The sequence below is a fragment of the Stegostoma tigrinum genome, chromosome 40 (genome assembly GCF_030684315.1).
Source record: "Stegostoma tigrinum isolate sSteTig4 chromosome 40, sSteTig4.hap1, whole genome shotgun sequence".
NCBI classification, from domain to species: domain Eukaryota; kingdom Metazoa; phylum Chordata; class Chondrichthyes; order Orectolobiformes; family Stegostomatidae; genus Stegostoma; species Stegostoma tigrinum.
In genome coordinates, this window is record NC_081393.1 from 19,841,394 (window position 1) to 19,864,466 (window position 23,073).

Genomic DNA, 23,073 nt, shown 5'->3' on the forward strand with positions numbered 1-23,073 from the left:
CCCTTCTTCAGGAATGTTTAGCAATTTTTATAAGATCAACAAGATGTAGGAGCAGAGGGAAGGAATTCAGCCCAGCAAGTCTGCTCTGTCATTCAGTGAAATCATGTCTGATCTGAATCTTCAATTCCCCTTTCCTGTCCTTTTTTTTTCCCCCGATCATCCTTTCTTCCCCCTTACCTGTGGAGAAAAATAATCAGTCTCAATCCTGAAAGTAACTTTGAGTGAACTCCTTCAACCCAGAAATAAATGTGGTAAACCAGCTGCCAGGTTTTCAACATCGTTTTTCAACTCCTATGACTAAAACTGTACTCCAAATGCAGCCTTACCAGCACCACCTTCTGTTGAAACATGACTGGTTGGAGTTTAAAAACATGGAGCAATGAAGGCTGAAGTTCTATTTGCCGCCTTAATTAGTTGCTCCTCCCAAGTACAAATGTTTTGAGTCCCATACACAAGATGACACCAAACCCTTTGCTCTGACTGTTTCTGTAGTTTCTCTACATTTAAATAATAGTCTGCAGTTTGATTCTTCTTAGCAGAGCACACAGCCTCATGCTTTCTTACATTTAAACTCCATCTGCCAAGTTTGTGCCCCTTAACTCAAGGAATCTGTAATGGGATATACATGTGTTATGTCCTCAATAGAACGTGCCCTTCCATCTATTTTCCATTGTAGGAAAATATGAATGCATTGCCCCCTCTACAAGTCATTAATGTAGGTATTAAACACTTCAGAACTGATCCTTGCGGTGATCCAGCAGTTCCATCTTTCGAACCTGAAAAAGGCCCATTAATCCTGATTCTTCATCTTGTGTTTTAGCACGTTCTCAATCCATGCCAATACATTATCCCAAGTAAAGACTGGGGAAAAGCCTTGGAAGCTGGAGCCAGTGAGATCAGCCTGTGTGACCTGGGGAGCATTGGCCTGGAGCGGAGAAACTATGCCAGGTTTCTCACTGCGTTCGACATGTTGTCGACAATGATGAACATGTCACCAAGGCCATTCCTCCAACTCCTTCAACTGCCTAACCTCAAACAGGCTCTCATTCATAGGAAACTACCCAGCCTAGGAGAACAGCAACCACAACATGTCTCAACCCAGCCGCGGCACCCTCTGCAAGATGTGTGAATCATCAAAGTGGATATTATCATCACCAATGGGAACACCACCCACTTTGAACACAGTGCATAGTCATGTGACTCAGTCACTGTTGTCTACCTCGTACATTGCAGGAAAAGATGTCCTGAGGCATAATATATCAGCGAGACCAATGCAGATGCTATAACAACAAATGAATGGACACTGTGCAATCATTGCCAGGCAGGAGTGTTCCTTCCTAGTCAGGGAACACCTGAGCGGTCAAGGGCATTCGGTCTCTGATCTTCTGGCAAGTGTCCTCCAAGGTAACCTTCGAGATACATGATAATGCAGAATCGTCGAGCATAAACTGATAGCCATGAGGATGGCCTCAACCATGATCCTGAGTTTGTTTTGTGTTACCTGTAACCCTATCATACTGTTCTGAGTGAAATCTTCCCTACTGATTTGTTTTGACACCACCTTGATGATTTGTTATTATCTCTCTACCTTTAATTAGATTGTACAGTTTTGGATTACTTGTTACTTTGATTAGACTCTCGTTATAGAACATAGAACAATACAGCACAGATCAGGCCCTTCGGCCCTCGATGTTGTGCCGACATGTGAACTAATCTAAACCCCTCCCCTTACACTATCCCATCATTATCCATATGCTTATCAAGGACTGTTTAAATGCCCCTAATGTGGCTGAGTTAACAACATTGGCAGGCAGGCATCTGCAAAATTACTAACCCATCCACCTATGCCTGCGTCCAAGTCATTTATAAAAATGACAAACAACAGTGGCCCCAAAACAGATCCTTGAGGCACACCACTCATAACCGGACTCCAGGCTGAATATTTTCCATCAACTACCACTCGTTGCCTTCTTACAGAAAGCCAGTTTCTAATCCAAACTGCTAAATCTCCCTCAATCCCGTGCCTCAGTATTTTCTCCAATAGCCTACCATGTGGAACCTTATCAAAGGCTTTACTGAAACCCCTATGTGACTTTTATGTGACTTTTATGTGACTCTTGTACCTATCATGTTAATCCAGCCATTGTCTGTCTGTAGCACTATCCTATTTTTAATTTTTTTTGAATTTATTAATCGGATGACAGGTCTTTCCTTCACTTGCTAGTCAGCTGTTGACACTTTGTTCACGCCATTTGACAGTTTTGATCACCTGCAAAGACTTGTTAGTCAACCTGTTGACACTCTAATCGTACCATTCATATTTATTTTTTGATATTATTAATTGCCTGAAATTATTTTACCATTGTCTCACTGCATAAAAAATTCTGTGCCCGTGTACTCCCTCCACTTCACCTGACAAAGGATCTGCATACCAACAGCTTGTGATTCCAGATAAACCTATTGGACTGTAACCTGGTGCCAGGTGACTTCTGACAAAAGTGAAATAATTTAAAGGGAGATCAACCGCAAAAAGCTGTGACACAAAAGGACTTGGGGGGACTTGTGCATGAAACAGAAACCTAGCAAGCAAGTGCATCAGATAATCGGGAAGTTTCATGGACTGCTTACCTTTATTTCAGGAGGGTTGGAGTATGAGGAAGGAATTTGTTCAACTCTACAAGATGCTGGCGGGATCACATTTGGAGTACTGTGAGCAATTTTGCTGCTGTTATTTAAGAAAAGATATTGCATTAGAGGCAGTTTAGAGAAGCTACATTAGGATAATCTTTGGTTTGGAGTGATTGACTTGGGAGCAAAAGCTACAAAGTTTGGGAGTCCATTCACTGGAGTTTAGGAGAATGAAAGGTGATCTCATTGAAACATATTCTTGAGGGACCTTACAAAATAAATGCTGTGATATTTCCCCTCATGGCAGAGTCTTGGACCAGAGGGCATAGTCTCTGAATAATTTTACACTGAGATAAGGAGGAATTCCTTCTCTTGGAGAGTTGCAAGTCTTTGGAACTCATTGGCACAGAGCTATGGGGGCAAAGTTCTTGGAAATATTTAAAGCTAAGACAGATCCTGAATCAGCTGGGTTGTCAGGGATGGGGGGGTGGAGGCAGGAAGGTGCATGTGAGAGATGTTGAATTAGTCATGATCCTGTTGAATAGCATAGCAGCCTTGGAGCTGAATCTACTCTATTTCTTATGGTCTGTGGTCAGCCTGGAGCCTAGGATGCCTGCAGTTACATGTGACTCAGGCGGAAATATATTCACTGGAATTAAGACAAGTGAGTGTGGGTGAAATAGAAACCTATACAATTCTAACTGGAACAGATAAGTACTGCACAGGAAGGATGTTCCCAATAACTCGGGAGTCCAGTTGTTTGTTAGCTCACTGAGCCGGTTGCTGTGTGGTGTGCAGATGTTTTGTTATCTTTCTCGGCAACATCATTATTGCGACCTCTAACTCAAGTGTTAGTGTTTTACTTCCTTCTGGAAGTATATTATCCTCCGGTGTGATGGTCTTGTCGCTTCTAATTCTGTGGTCTGAAGATCATTACACCAGAAGATAATATACATCTGGGAGGAAACAGAATATCAACGCTTTGATTAGAGGTCTCACAGATGTTGCCTGGAAGAGTAAAGAATTGGCTGCACACACACAACAAGCAGCTTGGTGAGCTAATGAACAACTGCATCCACAAGCCAAGCTATAAATATTTGCTTTGACTAGGGAATGCAGACCAAGGGTTCATAGTTGTAATGGCCTACCCTGTAACATTAGACTATGTTGAAGAGAATCTCTTTGCCCAGAGAGCATTGTGACCCCGTGGAATTCCCTGACACAAAGCGGCTAAGGCCAATAGATTGAACGTTGTCAAGAAGGAGCTAGAGATCTTGGGACTGAAGGGACGAAAGGTTAGGTGGAGACAGTGGGAACAGAGCATTGTGTTGGATGATCATCCATATGTTTCTTGAATGAAGGAGCAGTCTTGAAGGGACGAATGACCTCTTGTTCCTGTGCCGATCTTCTATGTTTTTGTTTGGTTATTTTTCAAACCTTTCCAACCAACCTGAGTGTATCGCCATAGTAGGAACGGAGGACTACGCGGTGAAGGACAGTGAAATAAAGTCCTAGCTCTTGGCATAATTGTAGCTGAGAAGTATTGAAATAGTGTCTAGACAACTGTACATATTTCATAAGGCATACAGGGGTTTTTAAAAAAAGCTTCACTTTTTTTGCCTTATGAAGAACTTAGGTTGTACACAATAAAACTGATACATAATACATTTAATAATGACTTACTGGCACTCTTGTTTCTAAATGGGATGAGTCACGATGATGAGAAGTAAAAGCAGAATATACTGGTGAGACGCAGCAGGTCAGGTACTTTTCTGTGAAGCACAGTCATCTGCTAGCAGGTGATACTCTAGTCCTGTTGATCACTGTTGAAGAGATGGGGTGCCAGCTCTCTTTGTCTGCGATGTGCTGGGTTCTAGTGGTGCATGTCCACGGGGTAACGGCCAATTCTGACTTAGAGCATTTGAAGTGTTGTGGAACTGGAATGTGGATGTGGTATCAGTGGCTTGAGCATCACAATGTCACAACAGTGGTAAGAACTTGTGCCACGCTTTCCACTTAGTAACATGACCTGGGTAGGAAGAGTTCGTAGTAGCGTTAATGAGCTGACCAGCAGACAATTGTGAGAGTCAATGTTGGCCATAGCAGAACAACTGCTTTGAATGTCCTTTGTTGACACAGTTTGACAAAAAATGGAAAAATTATGCCCATTAACTTTGTTTAATTTACTATTAATAATAATATTATTATTACTAATCATCAGAATCTGGGAATGTGTGACACCCCAATGGCGGGTGATTCAGACAGGGGAGAAGATATTACAACTTCAGGTATGAGAAAGGATACCGGTACTTTCAGAAAATTCTTCGAATGATATTTTTTCACTGATTTAGTGTCAGATTTTGTAACATTATTTACAAGCAAAGAGGTTTTAATTTAATGAAAAAGGAAGTCATTCAGTAAATTAAGAAAATGAAGTACAAAATGAAAAACTCGTTTGCTGAATCAAAAGTGACTGTTGAATGTTGTCTGAAAATGTACAAATCATTCAGAATATATTTGGCATGTCAGATGTATGAGACATTTAATCTGGCTCGAAGAGCCAAATAGCCGCCTCCTGCTTCTATCTAAGATTACAAAGTGTAGAGCTGGATGAAAACAGCAGGCCATCTTAGGTACTCCTAAGATGCTGCTTGGCCTGCTGTGTTCATCCAGCTCTACACTTTGTAATCTCGGATTCTCCAGCAGCTGCAGTTCCTTTTTATGTCCTGCTTCTATCTTCAATGTATCCATGAGCCTCAATGTGTGCATTTTTATAGGACTCAGAAATTATTGTGCAGGTCAGTATTATAGAAGCGTTCCTGGATAATATTATAAATAGAAACCACAAAGTTTCCTTTTAATATGTATTATTTTCATAGGAATATAACATCCTGTGGCAATTCACAGGAGCATTTCAAAGCCTAAGTGGATATCAAGCCACAAACAAAGGAGTGAACTTAGAGGTGGGGGACATTTTCCCTGTTTTATGTTGTGATATTTTGGGACATTTCAGGCAAAGTGCCCCTGTCATGAATAGCGGTGACTTCTATTGAATTGTCTTCTCCTCCCATCACCAGTTACATGACTGAATTCTTCATCTTCCTGCTCTTGCAGTCATGTGGCAGGAGGGGAGAAATTTCTGCCACTGCTTGGACATTCTCCTTTACGAGCTGTTGGCACTGTATTTGAAGCCCAGTTGCATGACACTTCAGAAACTGCATCTAGGGACGACTTCACTCACCAACCTTGTAGGAAGCTGAAATATCTCCAACAGTGAAGCTGGGTCTCCCACTTTGCAGATAGAAGCTGGAGGTTCTGATGAAGTGAGAGAAAAGATAGCCAACCTGTATCCAGTAGAGACACCAGAGGAAACTAAGGCACCACACACAGCTGACCTAGCTGTAGATAATTGCCCAAGACACTGTGTTCTCAGAAGTCCAATGTGATGCACAGCGGTGCAGGAGAAATGTCAATGATCTGCTCTGCACAAGAGTGCGAGCCACAATCTTCTCTCCGCCACCTCACACTCACTCTAACTCCGTCACTGCAGACAGACCTCACCAATGCCCACCTACTATTGACCTCACCATTCCAAGGAGAATCACCATTCATCAGGTCTTGCCCACTTCTACCTCAGTGAGGACTAACCCTTCATGATGTTTTGCTAAAACAGAGGCTGGCTGTCTGTAAATAGGCGCAAAGTGTGCGAGTGCTCAAAAAATGGAGCCAAACATCATAAGATGCATGCTGTGTTGATATCTGTGTATGAGATGGCTGTGCCTCTCAGTCTGGAAGGTGATGTGGCTGTAGTGTGCAAGTCAAAGGTGCCTGAGCTAAAAATTGTAGCCCTGATGGGCTGAAGTGCATTCTGTGCTGGTCTAGATCAACCATGATAATGAGTCTGGCGGTTTGCCAGTGCAGACTTGGGTTGACTTGGGTGGACTAAGGATAAAAGTGGATGCAGTTTCTGGAGCATTCGAGGACAGGTTGGTAAAGGGGCATTAAAATAGAGCTCTGCTGCCAGGTATGTGAATTGGCGCGGTATGATTTTTCTGGAGAGTAGTGGAGAATTGTAAGTTGCCAAGAAGTGAGGCCAGATTAGCTTAATTAAATGCAAATACATGGAAATTCTTCTCACTCATTCATGAAATCCAGAACTCACCGTTGATTCATTTGGGGGAGTTCAGAAACGTTTTATCAGAATCAAGAATTTTTTTTTCATGCTCGCCATATTTTAGCACATTTTTTCCTATTTCCACTCAAAGGCACTCGAGGGAAAATTCCCCCTGAGGTGTGAAGGACTTCAGAGCATAAAGAAACTTGTAGGGAACTCTGCTTTGTTGAATTCATCTGTATACGATTCACTAAGCAAACACGTAACTGTTCAATAGCAATGGATTTTGCAGTCCAGCAATTAAGTAAAGATCAGATGGAAGACAAAAAGGCAAATCAGATGATGAAAAATGTTTTCTTGGATAGATGAAGAATATTTTCTTTGTCTCCAATTCTCAGTGATGATGCCAGTGTTGATGTAGCAGCCGAGGCCCTGGATCCATTGTTGCCTCTGCAACAACATTTTGGATGTAATCCCCACTCAGCAAGAATATTTGTCACTCAGCCTTCTCAGAATCCTCAGGTGGAGGATGAACTGAATGTATTATGTGTTATTTTCATAGGAATATAACATCCTGTGGCAATTCACAGGAGCATGCTGGCCTCCATGTTACAGTTTTTTTTGGGTCCCATTAGCATGTGAATAAGAGAAGGGAGTAAATTAAATGAACAAATGAAAAAGCACAGCAGAAGAACAGGCCCTTTAGGCCTTCAAGCCTGTGCTGACCATCATGTCCTAATTAGTCCAAAAACAAACCTGCCATTTTCAATCCGTATCCCTCTATTCCCTCCCTATTTGTGTACTTACTTAGGTCTCCTATGTGCCCGCTTCCATCGCCTTTTCTGGCAGTGTATGCCAGGCTGCTACCACTCCCTACGTGAAAAACTTCCCTCGCACATCTCCGTTAAACTTGCCCCTTAAACATTGAAGCTGCGGCATCTTGTAATTGAAACTTCAACCATGGGAAAAAGCCTCTGTCTATCCACCCTATGTATGCCTCATAATTTTGTGCACCTCTATCAGGTCTTCCCTCAGCTGCTGTCTTTCCAGTGAAAAACAGTCCCAGTCTTTTTAACCTGTCCTCATATCAATGCTCTGGAGACCAGGCAACATCCTGGTGAACCTTTTGTGTGCTCTCTCCAAAAAACGGTGGTACAGTGGTTAGCACTGCTGCCTCACAGCACCAGGGACCCATATTCAATTCCACCCTTGGGCAACTGTCTGTGGAGTTTGCACATTCTCCCGTGTCTGTGTGGGTTTCCTCCAGTGTGCTCCGGTTTCCTCCCGCAGTCCAAAGATGTGCTAGCTAGGTGGATTGGCTGTGCTAAATTGCCCATAGTGTTGCTTAGGTGGGTTATAGGGGGATGGGTCTGGGTGGGATGCTCTGAGGTTTGGTATGGACTTGTTGGGCTGAGGGGCCTGTTTCCACACAATAGAGATTCATTGAGAGCTTCCACATTCTTCTGGTAATGTGGTGATCAAAACTGCACGTAATACTCCAAGTGCAACCTAACAAGTGTTTTCTGTAGCTGCAACATTTTTTGCCAACTCTTGTACTCCACGCCCTAGGTGATGGTGGCAAGCATGCCATATACCTTGTTAATCATCTCGGCTGTCTATGTTGCCACTTTCGGGGAAGTGCAGACCTGCAATTAGTTTCACAACCTGCGAATTAGTTGTGAAGATTGGGAAAATCTGGTTCAGGATGAGAATGAGTTTGTGGCAGAGACGAGAGAGCATCGGAGCACAGCAGCACAAAGCTCACTCACTTGGTTCCTGATGGATGTCTTGGTGCCCTTGTGTGAGCAGTTCTTCTGCTCCAGCCAACAGCAATGTGCTCTCCTCTTGAAGAGTGAAGAGGCCAGCTTGCTGCTAGCTATTCTCTGCCAGCTTGCTAACTGTCTTACCTTGATTGTGAGAGACTGTGCGCGTCATTGCAGGAAACATAAGGAGGCACTGAGTATGAGGGAACTGGATTGGAGAGGGGTTAGGGGTACACAAAGCAGGAGGGGTTGTATGATGATCTCATTGACTGAATAGCAAGTACAGATGATAGGAAGGTTTAATTTTTGGGATGATTACGTTGAGTGAGAGCTATTGAATGGACGTAATGTGTTCAATAGCGAGAGTTACAGTCCATGAGCAGTGGCAGAATAAGAGTGGGTGCTGGTGGTCCTGTGAGTGAGGGAGAAAGTAGTAGAATGTCCCCTTGCAGAACATTAAAATCTTCTTTCCTCAAAGCAGAATTGTTTCTTTTCCAAATCAACAGTGCACCACCATGGGCGACTAAGTCCGACCAGTCCCTCTCCACCGACACCCTCATCTGCCTAACTGAACTCGTCCTCACCCTCAACAACTTCTCTTTCGATTCCTCCCACTTCCTACAGACAAAGGGGGTGGCCATGGGTACCCGCATGGGCCCAAGCTATGCCTGCCTCTTTGTAGGTTACGTGGAACAGTCCCTCTTCCGCACCTACACTGGCCCCAATCCCTACCTCTTCCTCCGGTACATTGATGACTGTATCGGCGCCGCCTCTTGCTCCCAAGAGGAGCTCGAACAGTTCATCCACTTCAACAACCTCTTCCACCCCAATCTCAAGTTCCCCTGGGCCATCTCCAACACATCCTTCACCTTCCTGGACCTCTCTGTCTCCATCTCGGGCAGCCAGAAACTGATGTCCATTTCAAGCCCACCGACTCCCACAGCTACCTAGAATACACATCCTCCTACCCACCCCCTTCAAAAATTCCATCCCCTGCTCCCAATTCCTTCACCTCCGCCGCATCTGTTCCCAGGATGAGGCATTCCACTCCCGCACATCCCCAGATGGCTGCATTCTTCAAGAACCGCAACATCTCCCGCGCACCCCCCCCCCCCCCCCCACCACCACCCAAGTGGTCGAGAACTCCCTTGACCGTGTCTCCCGCGTTTCCCGCAACACATCCCTCACACCCCGTCCCCGCAATAACCGCCTTAAGAGAATCCCCCTCATCACATACCACCCCACCAACCTCCAATACAACTCATCATCCTCCTCTAACAACACTTGCGCCGTCTACAATCTGACCCCACCACCCAAGACATTTTTCCATCCCCACCCTTGTCTGCCTTCTGGAGAGACCACTCTCTCCACGACTCCGTTGTCCGCTCTACACTCCCCTCCAACCCCACCACTCCCGGCACCTTCCCCTACAACCACAGGAAGTACTACACTTGCCCCCACACCACCTCCCTCACTCCCATCCCAGGCCCCAGGATGACTTTCCATATTTAGCAAATGTGCAGGTGCACATCTGCTTATGTAGTATACTATATTCACTGTACCTGGTATGGCTACCTCTACATTGGGGACCACTTTGCAGAACACCTCCGCTCGGTTCGCAATAAACAACTGCACCTGCCAGCTGCGAACCATTTTAACTCCCCCTCCCATTCCTCAGACAACATGTCCATCATGGGCCTCCTGCAGTGCCACAATGATGCCACCCGAAGGTTGCAGTAACAGCAACTCATATTCCGCTTGGGAACCCTGCAGCCCAATATTATCAATGTGGACTTCACAAGCTTCAAAATCTCCCCCTCCCCCACTACATCCCAAAACCAGCCTAGCTCGTCCCCTCCTCCCGAACCTGTTCTTCCTCTCACCTATCCCCTCCTCCCACCTCCAAGCCACACCTCCATTTACCACCTACTAACCTCATCCCACCTCCTTGACCTGTCCGTCCTCCCTGGACTGACCTATCCCCTCCCCATCTCCCACCTATACTCTCCTCTCCACCTATCTTGTCCTCTATCCATCTTCAGTCCGCCTCCCCCTCTCTCCCTATTTATTTCAGAACCCTCTCTGATGAAGGGTCTAGGCCCGAAACGTCAGCTTTTGTGCTCCTGAGATGCTGCTTGGCCTGCTGTGTTTATCCAGCTTCACACTCTGTTATCTTGGCTGAGTGTGGCGATCTCTTCGGACAGTCGGGAGGAAACTGAACTGCTCTGCTCTTGAACATCCCAAACTCCAGGTCACAGTTGGAGAGCCAGGATCGCAGCATAAGGGAGAGTCCCTGACTTATAGGATTTAAATTGTGATGGAGCTACAGTTTGCGTATGGTATCAGTGGAATGAGCAACACGATGTCCCAGCAGCAATGAGAACCTGTGCCGCTCATTCCATGTGGTAGCATGAACTGGGTGGGAATAGGTGGTGGCAGCAATCAATGAGCTGAACAGTGTATGATTTTGAGAATAAAGTTGACTGTGGCCATGGCAGACGAACTACGATGAATCTCTCGGAACACAGTTTGTCAATAAAAGGGAAAATTCAGCCTGTTTATCTATCTAATCCTCCTATAATATGTTGATTACAGATCACCAGAATCTGAGAATGTGTGACCCCTCAATGGCTGAATATTCAAACAGAGGTGAGGATATTACAACTTCAGGAGTGAGAAGGGACGCAGGTAGTTTCACAAAATACTTTAAGTTTTATGTTTTCCCCTGGTAAGTGACAGGTTTTTGGAATATTGTTAGCATAGAAAGGGATTTTTGTCTAATGTTGATGAAATCACATGGAGATGGTTTGAAGGTGGGAATTGAAGTGTCTGTCAAAGTTCGCCAGTTACACAGGAGCAAAATGAGCAAAATGTGAAGAAGGCATTGAAAGTCTGTTGAAGGATGTAGATGGGTTACGTGTGTAGGCAGGGGTCTGGAAAATGGTGAACGATGTTGGTAAATCCATCTTGGTAGCAAGAACTGCAATTTGGACCTTTATTTACTTGGTGAAAATTTGCAACATGGTGTTGTGCAGAGGGACCTGAGTGTCCTTGGCATGATTGATAAAGTTGTTTTGCAAGTGTAGCAGATAATTAAGAAGGCAAATAGAATAATGTCTTTCATTGCTAGAAGGCTAGAGTTTAAAAACTGGGAGGTTATGTTGCAACTGTTTTGGGTGTTGGTGAGGCCACCCCTGGTGTACAGATCCAGTCACCTGATTTGAGAAAGGATGTACTGGCTCTGGAGGGTGTGCTGATGAGGTTTACTAGGTTGATTCCAGAGTTGAGAGTTTGGCTTGTAAGGAGAGATTGAATAGGCTGGGACTATGCTCCTTGGAATTAAGAATGAGGGGGAATCTTACAGAAACATATACAATAATGGAGGGAATAGATGAAATAGAAGCCGGAAGGCTGTTTCCACTGGCTGGTGAAACTCATACTATGGAGTATAGCCTCAAAATAAAGGGGAGCAGACTTAGGACTGATTTGACAAGGAACTTCTTCACCCAAAGGATTGTGAATCTGTGAAATTCCCGGTGCAGTGAAGCAGTTGATGCTACCTTGTTGAGTGTTTTTAAGGCAAAGATAGATTTTTTTTTTTGAACAGGAAAAAAAATTTAAGGGTTATGGTGAGCGGGTACAGTGCCAGAGACCCGGGTTCGATTCCACCCTTGGCTAGCTGTGTGTGTGGAGTCTGCATGGGTTTCTTCCGGGTGCTGTGGTTTCCCCCCACAGTCCAAAGATGTGCAGACTAGATGGATTGGCTAGGCTAAATTGCCTGTAGTGATCAGGGATGAGTAGATTAGGTGGGTTACTAGGGAATGGGTCTGGGTGGGATGCTCTGAGGGTCGGTGTGTACTTATTGGGCTGAAGGGCCTCTTTCCACACTGTTGGGATTCTATGATTATCTATGATTCTTACAGGAGCTAACTCCATGACAAGATCAGCCATGATCTCATTGAATAACAGAGCAGGCTTGAGGGGCCAAATGGCCTATTCCTGCTGCTATTTCTTGTGTTCCTAGTTAAGTGCAAATGTTTTTTTGAAAAAAACACCAGGGGCACATACTGAAGAGTCAAAGCAATTGTTGAGAATGTTCTCTCTGAAAACGTACAAAACGTTCAACCTATATTTGGCATGTTTTGTTATGAAACATTTAATCTGGCATGCATGAGTCCATGTGTGTGTTTATAGAACTCTGAAAATATTGTGAAGCTTCATTATTAAAGGGTTCCAGGACAATATTACAAATAGCAGCCACAAAGTTACCTTTATTATGTATTATTTTTCAAAAGAATATAACTTCGTGGAGCAATTCATTGGAACATTACCAAACATGATTTGTCATCAAGCCACAAACAAAGGAGTGAACACAGAGGCAAGGGATATTTTCCACATTTTCCATTGTGTTGTTTTTGGGAACTTGCGTGTGGAGTGTCCTGCCGTGAGTTGCAGTGACCTTGTTCATACAACCATCTACTCCTCATCTCATTTAAGTATGTGATTTTATTTTGGCTTCTTCTCACGCAATCACGCGCCAGGGAAGGAGAAATCCCTGCTGCTGATCAGACCGTCCAGATGACAAGCTTCTGGCACCATATTCCAGTCCAACTGTCCATGGCCTAAGCCTTAAAGCGCATGCTGCATGTGGAAAGTTCAAGGACATGTCAGTAAAGGGATATTAAAATGGAGGCCCTCTGCCACATCACGAATCTGACTTTCCAGTCGTAATTGGTATTGCCTAGTTTTTCTTGAGTGAAGAATTGCAAGTTGCATAGACATGAGGCAAGATCAGCTAATAATTAAAATACAAATGCGTGGAAATTCTTGTCACTCGTTAGTGAGATTCAGAACTCACTGTTGAAACCTAAAGGGGAAAATCTGAAGCATTTTCCTGATCTTGTGAATGCGGTCATTCTTCCATCTTGCTTTTTTTTCCCTACACTTCTTTTTTGTTCCATTGCCACAGGGCACTTGAAAGGAAATTGCCAGTCTGAGATGTGAACAACGTTAGGACGTTAAGATACTCGAGTGAACTATGCTTGGTTTGAATTCAAATCCACCCATTTCAGCTAAAGAAAGGGTAACAGCTCAATTGCCAAAAAAACGGCAAACTTGATATAGGAATAATAAATTTCTTGGGTCCATGAAAAAATAATTCCTTTTGACGTCTGTCAGTGATGATGGAAGGGACAATGCTGGTATAACAGCCTGTAGTTCGCTCCTGAACAGCATTGTGAATGTACCTCCGACAGTCCTGTCCCCAACCCAGCAGGAGGGCAGTGGATAAAGAAGTTAGTTAATGCCAACGTCTCATGGACAGTTCAGGGTTGGTAAGAAGTGCTGGATCAGCCAGAGATACCCTCATCCCATAAACAAATATTTTAAAAGCTAGATGTTTGACTGACAAATGATGAGTGATTGTGTCAGTTATACAGTTAGTCATACACCATGGAAACATACCCTTCAGTTCAATTCGGCCATACCAGCCAAGCTTCCTAAACTAAACTAATCCCTTTTGCCTACATTTCTTCCATATCCCCGTAAACCTTTTCTACTCGTGTACCTGTCTAAGTGTCTTTTAAATGTTATAACTGTACCTAACATGTACCACTTCCTCTGGCAGTTCATTCTACATATGAACCACCCTCTCTGAAATAGTTGCTTCTCATCTCCCTTTTAAATCTTGTAGGGAGAAAAACGTTTGCAACTCACCTTTATCTATGTCCCTCGTGATTTTATAAATCATATAAAGTTTCATAAATATCTAAAAAGTGACCCATCAGCCTCTCGCAGTGAAAATAAATCCAGCCTAGCCAGCCTCTACTTTGTAACTCAAACCCCTCAGGCCTGGTAAAATCCTTTAAGTGTTTTCTGCACCGCCTCCACTTTAACAAATCTTTCCTATAGCAGGACAAACAGAACTGTGCACGGTATTTCAAAAGTGTCTCACCAATACTTGGATTGTACACACTAGTTTATGAGAATGCGGGGTGATCTCATAGAAACCTATAAACTTCTTAGCTGACGAGATAGGTTAGATGCAGGAAGGATATTTTTGATGGTTGCAAAGTCCAGAGCCAGTGGTCATACCTTTTATGGTTAAGGAATAGAATAGAATAACATTTTGTCACACATATTCTTACATTAAAAATATTTGCAAAAAGTTTTGTAAGCTGCCATCCACAAACTCTAAATTAATAACAAGTCATAACCGTGGGGTAAAGATGTAAAATTTCACCACCGTTCAATTAACAGGTCCTGGTTTTGGGCTATGCTGGAAAATCAGGCCAAAACTGCCACGCAGGGCCAGGTCAACACCATAAGACCGTGCAGAGACTACCCTCCCACGCAGATGAGACCTCTGTGTTGGCCCTTAGGAAGACCTGGAAGTCACCTCTGAAGCAAGGATGAGACCTCCACACCAATACATGACTTCTAAACTGGGACTGGACCTTCATGTCAGGCTGTCGGAATACCGGGAAGCTGCAGGACAAGATCGGAAATGTTTTCACCTGGAGAATGTTGGGCCTGTGGAATTCACTTCCGCCAAAGTGTTGAGATAAAAAAAAGTGTCCTCAAGAAGGTGGTAGAAATAGCTCCAGTGGATGAGGGGATTAAGGGTCATGGAGTAGGGAGGTATAAGGGATTTGAGCTCAATGATGAGCCACAATCACAACAAATGGTGGAATAAGCTTAAGAAGTCAAATAGCCAACTCTGGTTACTATGTTCTATGTTTCTGAGTTACTGTGAAAATTATTCAAACCTCATAATCACTGAATGAGCTACATCACCGGACTCAATGATTAGGCAACTGAGAACATTAGAAGGAACTTCAAAATAGCACAGATTCTTGTGACAAATTCTAACTTTGTATTTAGCATTAACATATAGAAGGGTTGAAGGTGCCCAAACAATATGTTTTAAGTAAGCAACAATGATCAACCAAATAACTTTTTAATCTTTGTCTGTTTTGGGAAGTCCAACAAATCTGTTAATCCAGGTTAAATTCACGAGCACTTAGTGTAGCTGGGGTCTAATAAAGGGAGTCTATTATCTTCAATAAGTCACATCAAACAAGCCCGTGAGCATACAAACAGTCATGGGCAGGTAAAGACTGTCTGTCTGGTCAAGCTTTCTTGTCCCATACAATTTCAACATACTCCTTGTTTGATAGGACTCATTTGATCTCTGAGGAGAAGTAACACAGTACATAGAACACAGGAATAGGCTCTTCAGCCCATGATATTGTGCCAAACATGGTGTCAAATTAGACTAACCTCTTCTGCCTGCCCTTGGTCATTATCTCTCCATTCTTTGCATATTCACGTGCTTATCTAAAAGTATCTTAAGAGCCCAAGTTGCATCAGCCTCCACCACCACCACCACTCCTGGAAACGCATTCCACGCTCCTATCACTCTTTGTTTTTTTAAAGAAAACTTGCCCCTCATGTTTCCTTCGAACCTTCCCCCATCACCTCAAATGCGTGCCATCTAGTTTATAGACATTTCAATTATGGGAAAAGAATTATGACTGTCAACCCCAGTCATAATTTTAAAGACTTCTATCAAGTCTCTCCTCAGCCTCTGCTGCTCCAGAGAAAGTTTTTCTCAGCCCAAGATTTTCTGACCTCTCCTCATAGTTCATATCCTGTAATCCAGACAGTATCCTAGTATACCTCTACTGCACCCTCTCCAAAGCCTTTACATCCTTCCTGTCATGTGGGATCAGAAGTGAATGCCATACTCAAGGTGTGACCTAACTGAAGTCTTGTAAAGCTGCAACATGATGCCCTGACTCTTGTACTCAGTTGCCCAGCCAATAAAGGCAAGCATGCCATATACCTTCTTCAGCAACCTGTCTACTTGTGTAGCCACTTTCAAGGAACTATGGACTTGACCCCCAAGATCCCTCTGTATATCAAAATAGTTCAGGGTCCTACCATTGACTGTATACTTTTCCTTAACATTTGATCTCCCAAAGTGTAACACCTCACACTAACCCAGATTAAATGCCATCTGCCATTTCTCTGTCCATATCTGCAACTGATCTATATCCTGTTGTATCCTTTGACAACCTCCCACACTGTCCCCAACTCCACCAATTTTTGTTCCATCTGCAAATGTATTAACCCTACCCATCTACATTTCCATCCAAGTCATTTACATATATCACAAACACATGAAGGACCAAGCTTCTGAAAGTTTGTGTTTTCAAATAAACCTGTATGACTATAACCTGGTGTCATGTGATTTTTGACCTATATCACAAACAGCAGAGGTCCCAGTATGGACCTCTACGAAATGCCACTACACACAGACCTCCAACCTGATTAACACCTTCCACTGCTACCCTCTGCCTTGCTTGGGCAAGCCAATTCTGAATCCACACGGCCAAGTCACCATGGATCCCACGCATCTTAACCTTCTAGTTCAGTCTACCGTGAGGGGCCTTGGCGAAAGCTTTCTGAAATCCATGTGGATAACATCCACTGTTCTATCCTCATTGATCACCTTGGAATTTTAAGGAGATGACAATCAAGTTCCTAAGACATGACCAGCCCTGTACAAAATCATGTTGACTGTCTATTTCAGTTATGCTTTTCCAAATATGGGTAAATCCCATTGCTAAGAATTCTCTCCAATTATTTCCCAACCACCAATGTGAAACTCACCAGTCTGTAAATTTCTTGGATTACCCCTATTTCCCTTTTCGAATAGAGGAACAACATTAACTCCTCTCCAGTTCTCCTCTCTCCTGTGGCTAATGAGGATACAACAATCTTGGTCAACACCCTGGCAATCTCCTGTCTTGCTTTTCTCAATAGCTTGGGGCAGATACCATCACCTTCTAGGGACTTATCCATCTCATTGGTCTCTATGTTCTTACAGCTCCACACTGTGCTGTGTTGAGCAACCAGTTCTGCCCCCCGCTCTCAACCAGGTCTCTATAATGGCCACAACATCATAGTAACATCTACTGATCCAGGCTGTAAGCCCATATGCCTTAGCTATAATCCACCCTGAGTTGAAATAAGCACACTTCAGCCCATTGGTACCATGGAAAACATTTACCTGTCTCTGCCTGTCCCTTCTGCCTGATTTACTGGTCCTTGTACCTTCCCCTCAATCCTTCCACTTGCAGACCTGCTGCTCTGGTTCCAAACCTCCTGCTACTCTAGTTTAAACCCTCCCAAATCTTCCTGTGAGGTTATTGGTTCTCCTCCAGCTCCAGTGCATCCTGTCCCTCTTGGACAGGTCATCCCTGCCCCTGAAGAGGCCCCAACAACTCAAGAACCTGAAACCCTGTCCCCACTCCTTACCCATTCATTCATCTCTTCTGTCTTCCTTTTCCTTGCCTCACTAGCACATGACATTGGTAGTAACCCAGAGATTACTACCCTTGGCCCTTTACCTAACTCCACAGGACCTCTTTTTAGCAGTGTATGCAACAACCTCTGGCTGATCCCCCTTCCCCTTAAGAATTTTGTGCAACCACTTAAAGACAGCCCTGAACCTGGCACCAGGGAAGCAACACGTCTAGCTGGAGTCTCGAACGTGGCCACAGAAATGTTTGTCTGTACCCCTAACTAGTGAGTCTCCTACCACTATTGCTTGCTTGGATCTTGCCTGACTGCTGTACAACCTACTACAGGACCAGCTACTGCTGTTAGGTGCCTCTGAGAGGCTGTAAGAGATGGAAATATCTACAGGTGACTCCTGCACCAGCTACCTCCCTGCCTTTCCTGGCAGTCACCCAGCTACCTGCCTGAAACTGTTGGTTTGACTAGCTCCCTGTAACTAGTGTCTGTCACGCTCTCTGCACCTGTGTTATGCTCCTCAGTGTGTCCAACTGCCGCTCCCATGAATCAACACGGTCTGTGAAGAGCTACAGCCGGTCACACTTCCTACAGGGATAGCTGCCAGGGACAGTGAAATGCTCCCTGATCTCTCTCACCTGGCAGGAGAAGCACACCACTGTGCTTCACAGTAGAAAGATTAAGGAATCTTACTTTGCTCACCCTACTCACAGAAGCTCAGTATTCATCTAAGCCCTCAATTGTATGACTAGGCACCAGGTAGCTACTTAAATTACAATGCAACCATTACAGAAAGACCAAATACCCTCTGGGCTACAACAAACTTGTGAACAGCCAGCCTCAATTATTCCTTTTTTTTGGTTAGAGGAGGAGGGAAGCATGGAAACACTACAGTAGTTTAACGTTTGGGGCTTACTGGTCCTTGACACTGAGTTGTTCTTCACTCTACTGATCAGTCATGGTGACTGAGCTGATGTCTCCCATAATTTTGTTTATTGTTTCAAAAATCTTTATTCGTTCAAAAAAGTCTCTTTTTTTATACATTGCCACAAATACAGTTCAGTTCTGTACAATTGCATATTATGTAAATAAATAAACCATTGTACTTTTGATCTTGCCAAAAACACCCAGAGACCTCTCCTCCACATGCACTGCTATATTTACGTGCATTCGAGGCCCTAGGAGGGTCCGATAACTGCAGAGTTCCCCGTCCACCTCCAGAATGGAAGTCCTCGAGTGGTCTTTCTACATTGCGCCTTGATGGTGGCTGCCACAAGTTTTAGTGTGTCCCTTTGCATGTCGTCGCCGACCTTTGAATGTTGCAGACTGGCACATTCCGTCAGGGTCAACTCCTTGTCTGGAAAGACCAACAAAGTTCAGGCAGACTGAAGAGCGTTTTTCACCAAGTTGATGGTCATCCAAGTACAGTTGATGTTTGTCTGGGTGTGTGTCCCAAGGAAGAGACTGTAGACCACAGAGCCCCATGTCATGGAGCTGCTTGGGATGAACCTCAACACAAACCACTGCATCTTCCTCTAGACTTTCTTGGCAAAGGCACGTTCCAGAAGAAGATGTATGTCTGTCTCTGTCCTCCCACAGCCACTTCAAGGGCAGCTTGCAGTGGCGCAGACCAACCAGGCATATGTAAAGGATCTCACAGGTAATTCCCTTCTCACCACCAACCTAGCAATGTGTCTTGGTGCTTGTTAAAACGTGCTGACAATGAGCATTCTGCCAAATGGCTTGGACAGTCTGCTCAGGGAACCGTGCAACAAGATCCAACCTCTCCCAGAATGCTCCTCAGCAAAATCGCTCAGCCGTCCTCTGTCGAATATCCAGTAAAAATACAGGCATGCAAAATTGGGGAATAGAAAGTCAAGAAGTTATTCACCAATCTTTTCTAGGTCATCAAAACTAGTCCATGAGATCACTGGCTCAGAATTACCTACATTTTTGTCAGAGATGATATCATTCCCAGTCTGAAGCAAGCTCCATTTTGCTTTCAAGACATCAGCATATCAGTGATAACTGCTCAAGATGAGCAAATTTTTGAGATTTTGGCCATTGACTGGGGAAAAGAATAATCTCCTGAAATCCAAGATAACATGGTGTGAAGCTGCATGAACACAGCAGGCCAAGCAGCATCAGAGGAGCAGGAAAGTTTTTGACGTTTCAGGTCGAGAACCTTTGTCAAACTTTCCTGCTGCTCTGAAGCTGCTTGGCCTGCTGTGTTCATCCAGATGGACACCGTGTTATTTCAGATTCTTCAGCATCGGCAGTTCCTACTATCTCCCGAAATCCAGCCTGGATTAGTTTTTACACAGCTTAAAATTGTGGCTTCTGTGCTGTAACTCATTTAATTGCAACAAACTTTGCTGCGACATAGTTTAGTCCCTGCATTATATCATAATCCACACTCCGATAATCTTTGCTTCTTTGAAGTAGAGTCCCATGTTAGTTGATAAGTATTTTGTTGTCTCCTGTTGAGTTTAGTTTCTCTGCTCTGCACCTTTTCCAAAACTTCCAAAACTAAATGGCAGGACCAAAACTGGATTCTGTTTTCCAAGCACAGGCCCTGCAAGATGCCTCATCAATCAGCCTATGAATGTACTGAAATGACTAATTATCATTTCATGGCATTTATTCATGTCCTTTCATGGATGTATGCCCCAGAGTTCTGCCTATTAAATGCCCTGACTCATTGTGATGCTTTTCTTTGAAGTATGTATGACTATAATGCATTTTCCCATAACTCTGCACTTATCCAAGCTCAATATAATTTGCCAACCATGAGCCCAAACTACTAATACATGAGGAAAACAAACACTTTGAGACACGGGCATGTAATTTGATAGAATATTACACATGCATTTTGAGGGGATTTTCAGCAGGTGATTGATATCGGCACACGGATGTCATTTGCTACAATGGGTAATGCAGAAGCCGGATGAAATTAAATAATATGTTTTGTTTCCTAAAATTTTTTTAAATTGCAGATCCATACTTTACAAATATGAAGTTCTTGACAAGTTGGAATGATTACCAGCTGCTCAAGTTGACAAAATTGTATTGGGACAGATTAGAACAAGCAATTGAAGAAGACTTGGATGAAATCAGCTCACAGTTAACATATGAGAAGCATTTGAGTGGACAAGAACATCAGGTAAGTGGATGGGGCAGAGAAACACCTCGATTGTTTGAAGGTGACACAACTAGCACAATGTCAAGTCGTAAAAATATAGAGTAAAAGGATGTAAAGCAGAAAGAAATTAACAAGAAGAAATATTGTGAATCTGAAACTAGGGCCAAAACTATTTTTGGGAACCCTGTTCTGAAAAAGTTGGTGGAAAATGCAACCGTTCTCCATTGGGCTTTTCCAGACCCATCTCTTGGTCAGAGACGTTAGTCGGCTTGGGACAGATTTTCTGCCCCAAAGCTCCAGGCAAATCAGATGGCTGGAAGATATCTGAACCCTTCAATTCCATAGGCACCTGGGATGCCAGAGCGGATGTGTAGTGGACAGAAGTAGCAATTGGAAATAGGAACCCCACACAACTGCCATCAACCCCTTCTTCTTTAATGGCCCACTTATAGCCACATTGGCATTCGTCCTCAGATGTTAGGAAGGAGGACTTTTCAGGGTTGACAGTTTCCTGAGTTTGTGATTATTGCTTCTCGTCCCCATTTCAACGCAAGTTGGTCTATAAAGTTTTATTTCTACTTTGAAATTGATTGAATTGTTTCAAACTGCTATGTCTTGCTGAGCCATTTCAGAGAGTAGTTAAGAGTCAATCACGTTACTTTGGAGTTACGTACGTCAGACCAGGTGAGGACAACAATCTTCAACCAATTTGACTCACTCTACGTGATATCAAGGAAAGGCTGGGTGCACTGGATACTGCAGAGGCTGTGGGCCTTGACAGTTTTTTGCCAGTAGTATTGAAAATGTGTTCCCCGGAACTTGCCTCATCCCTAGCAAAGTGGCTCATAGAATTGTAGATTCATACGGCACAGGAACAACTCATCTATACCAACCAGTTTTCTCAACTAAACTAGTCCTCTTTGCCTGCACTTGGCCCATATCCCTCTGAATCTTTCCTATTCATTTAGCTGTCCAAAATCATACCTGCATCTACCACTGACAGTTTCTTCAAACAGTGCAAAAGAGGCCCTCTGGCCAATCAAGTCTGTTAGCGAGTTTTGAGAAGATTTGTAGCTCAGGTTGAGGTTCTGGATGTGAGTTTGCTCGCTGAGCTGGAAGGTTCGTTTTCAGACGTTTCGTCACCTTTTCTTAATTTGAAAAAATATACTTTATTCATAAGATGTACAAAAAAATAAAACATATGTACACACCTACCCAGTCATGCAGACCGCTCCGGGTTACCCAGGGGGTACATACACCAACTAAAGGAAAAAAAAACCAAACAAAAAAGAAAAAACAAAGCAAAGAAAATACCCCAGCAGTCGTCACCCCGCACAAGTCTCCGTTGGCCCCCTGACCAGTTGGGGAAGGCGCCAGTTGGGCCCAGTCACCAGATAGGGTTCTTTTTTTCTATTCTGGACGAGGGGTTTCATACGGTGGTCTTTCCCCACCGCGCCTTGGCGGCGGCTGCCCCAAGCTTTAGCGCGTCCCTCAGCACGTAGTCCTGGACCTTGGAGTGCGCCAGTCTGCAACACTCGGTCGGGGTCAGTTCTTTCAGCTGGCAGACCAGCAAGTTGCGGGCAGACCAAAGAGCGTCTTTCACTGCATTGATGGTCCTCCAGGCGCAGTTGATGTTGGTCTCGGTGTGCGTCCCCGGAAACAGCCCGTAGAGCACGGAGTCCCGCGTCACGGAGCTGCTCGGGACGAACCTCGACAAATACCACTGCATCCCCCTCCAGACCTCCTGCACATAGGCACACTCCAGAAGGAGGTGATCGACAGTCTCGTCCCCCCTGCAGCCACCTCGAGGGCAGCGTGCGGTGGTGCAGAGATTCCGGACATGCATAAAGGATCTCACTGGCAGAGCCCCTCTCACCGCCAGCCAAGCAATGTCCATGTGCTTGTTTGAAAGTTCTGGCGATGAGGCATTCTGCCAAACGACTTTGGCAGTCTGCGTGGGGAACCACACGACGGGATCCACCCTCTCCTTTTCCCGAAGGGTCCCAAGGATACTACGTGCTAACCACTGCCTGACGGCCTTGTGGTCAAAGGTGTTTCTTTTCAAAAATTTCTCCACGAAGGACAGGTGGTACGGAACGGTCCAA

At 44.2% G+C, this 23,073-nt stretch overlaps 1 protein-coding gene across 3 annotated transcripts in view; it reads left to right on the top strand.

Moving 5' to 3' along the window:
• LOC125461497 (NACHT, LRR and PYD domains-containing protein 3-like) overlaps positions 1–23,073 on the top strand; it is a 98,822-nt gene that overhangs the window by 29,711 nt on the left and 46,038 nt on the right. For 2 of the 3 annotated variants that reach the window (XM_048550347.2, XM_048550349.2), the window contains 2 exons: positions 11,101–11,154; positions 20,823–20,989. In XM_048550347.2, the coding sequence (XP_048406304.2) occupies positions 11,101–11,154; positions 20,823–20,989 (221 nt within the window). The remainder of the gene's footprint in view (positions 1–11,100; positions 11,155–20,822; positions 20,990–23,073) is intronic. The other variant, XM_048550348.2, reaches the window with a different exon arrangement.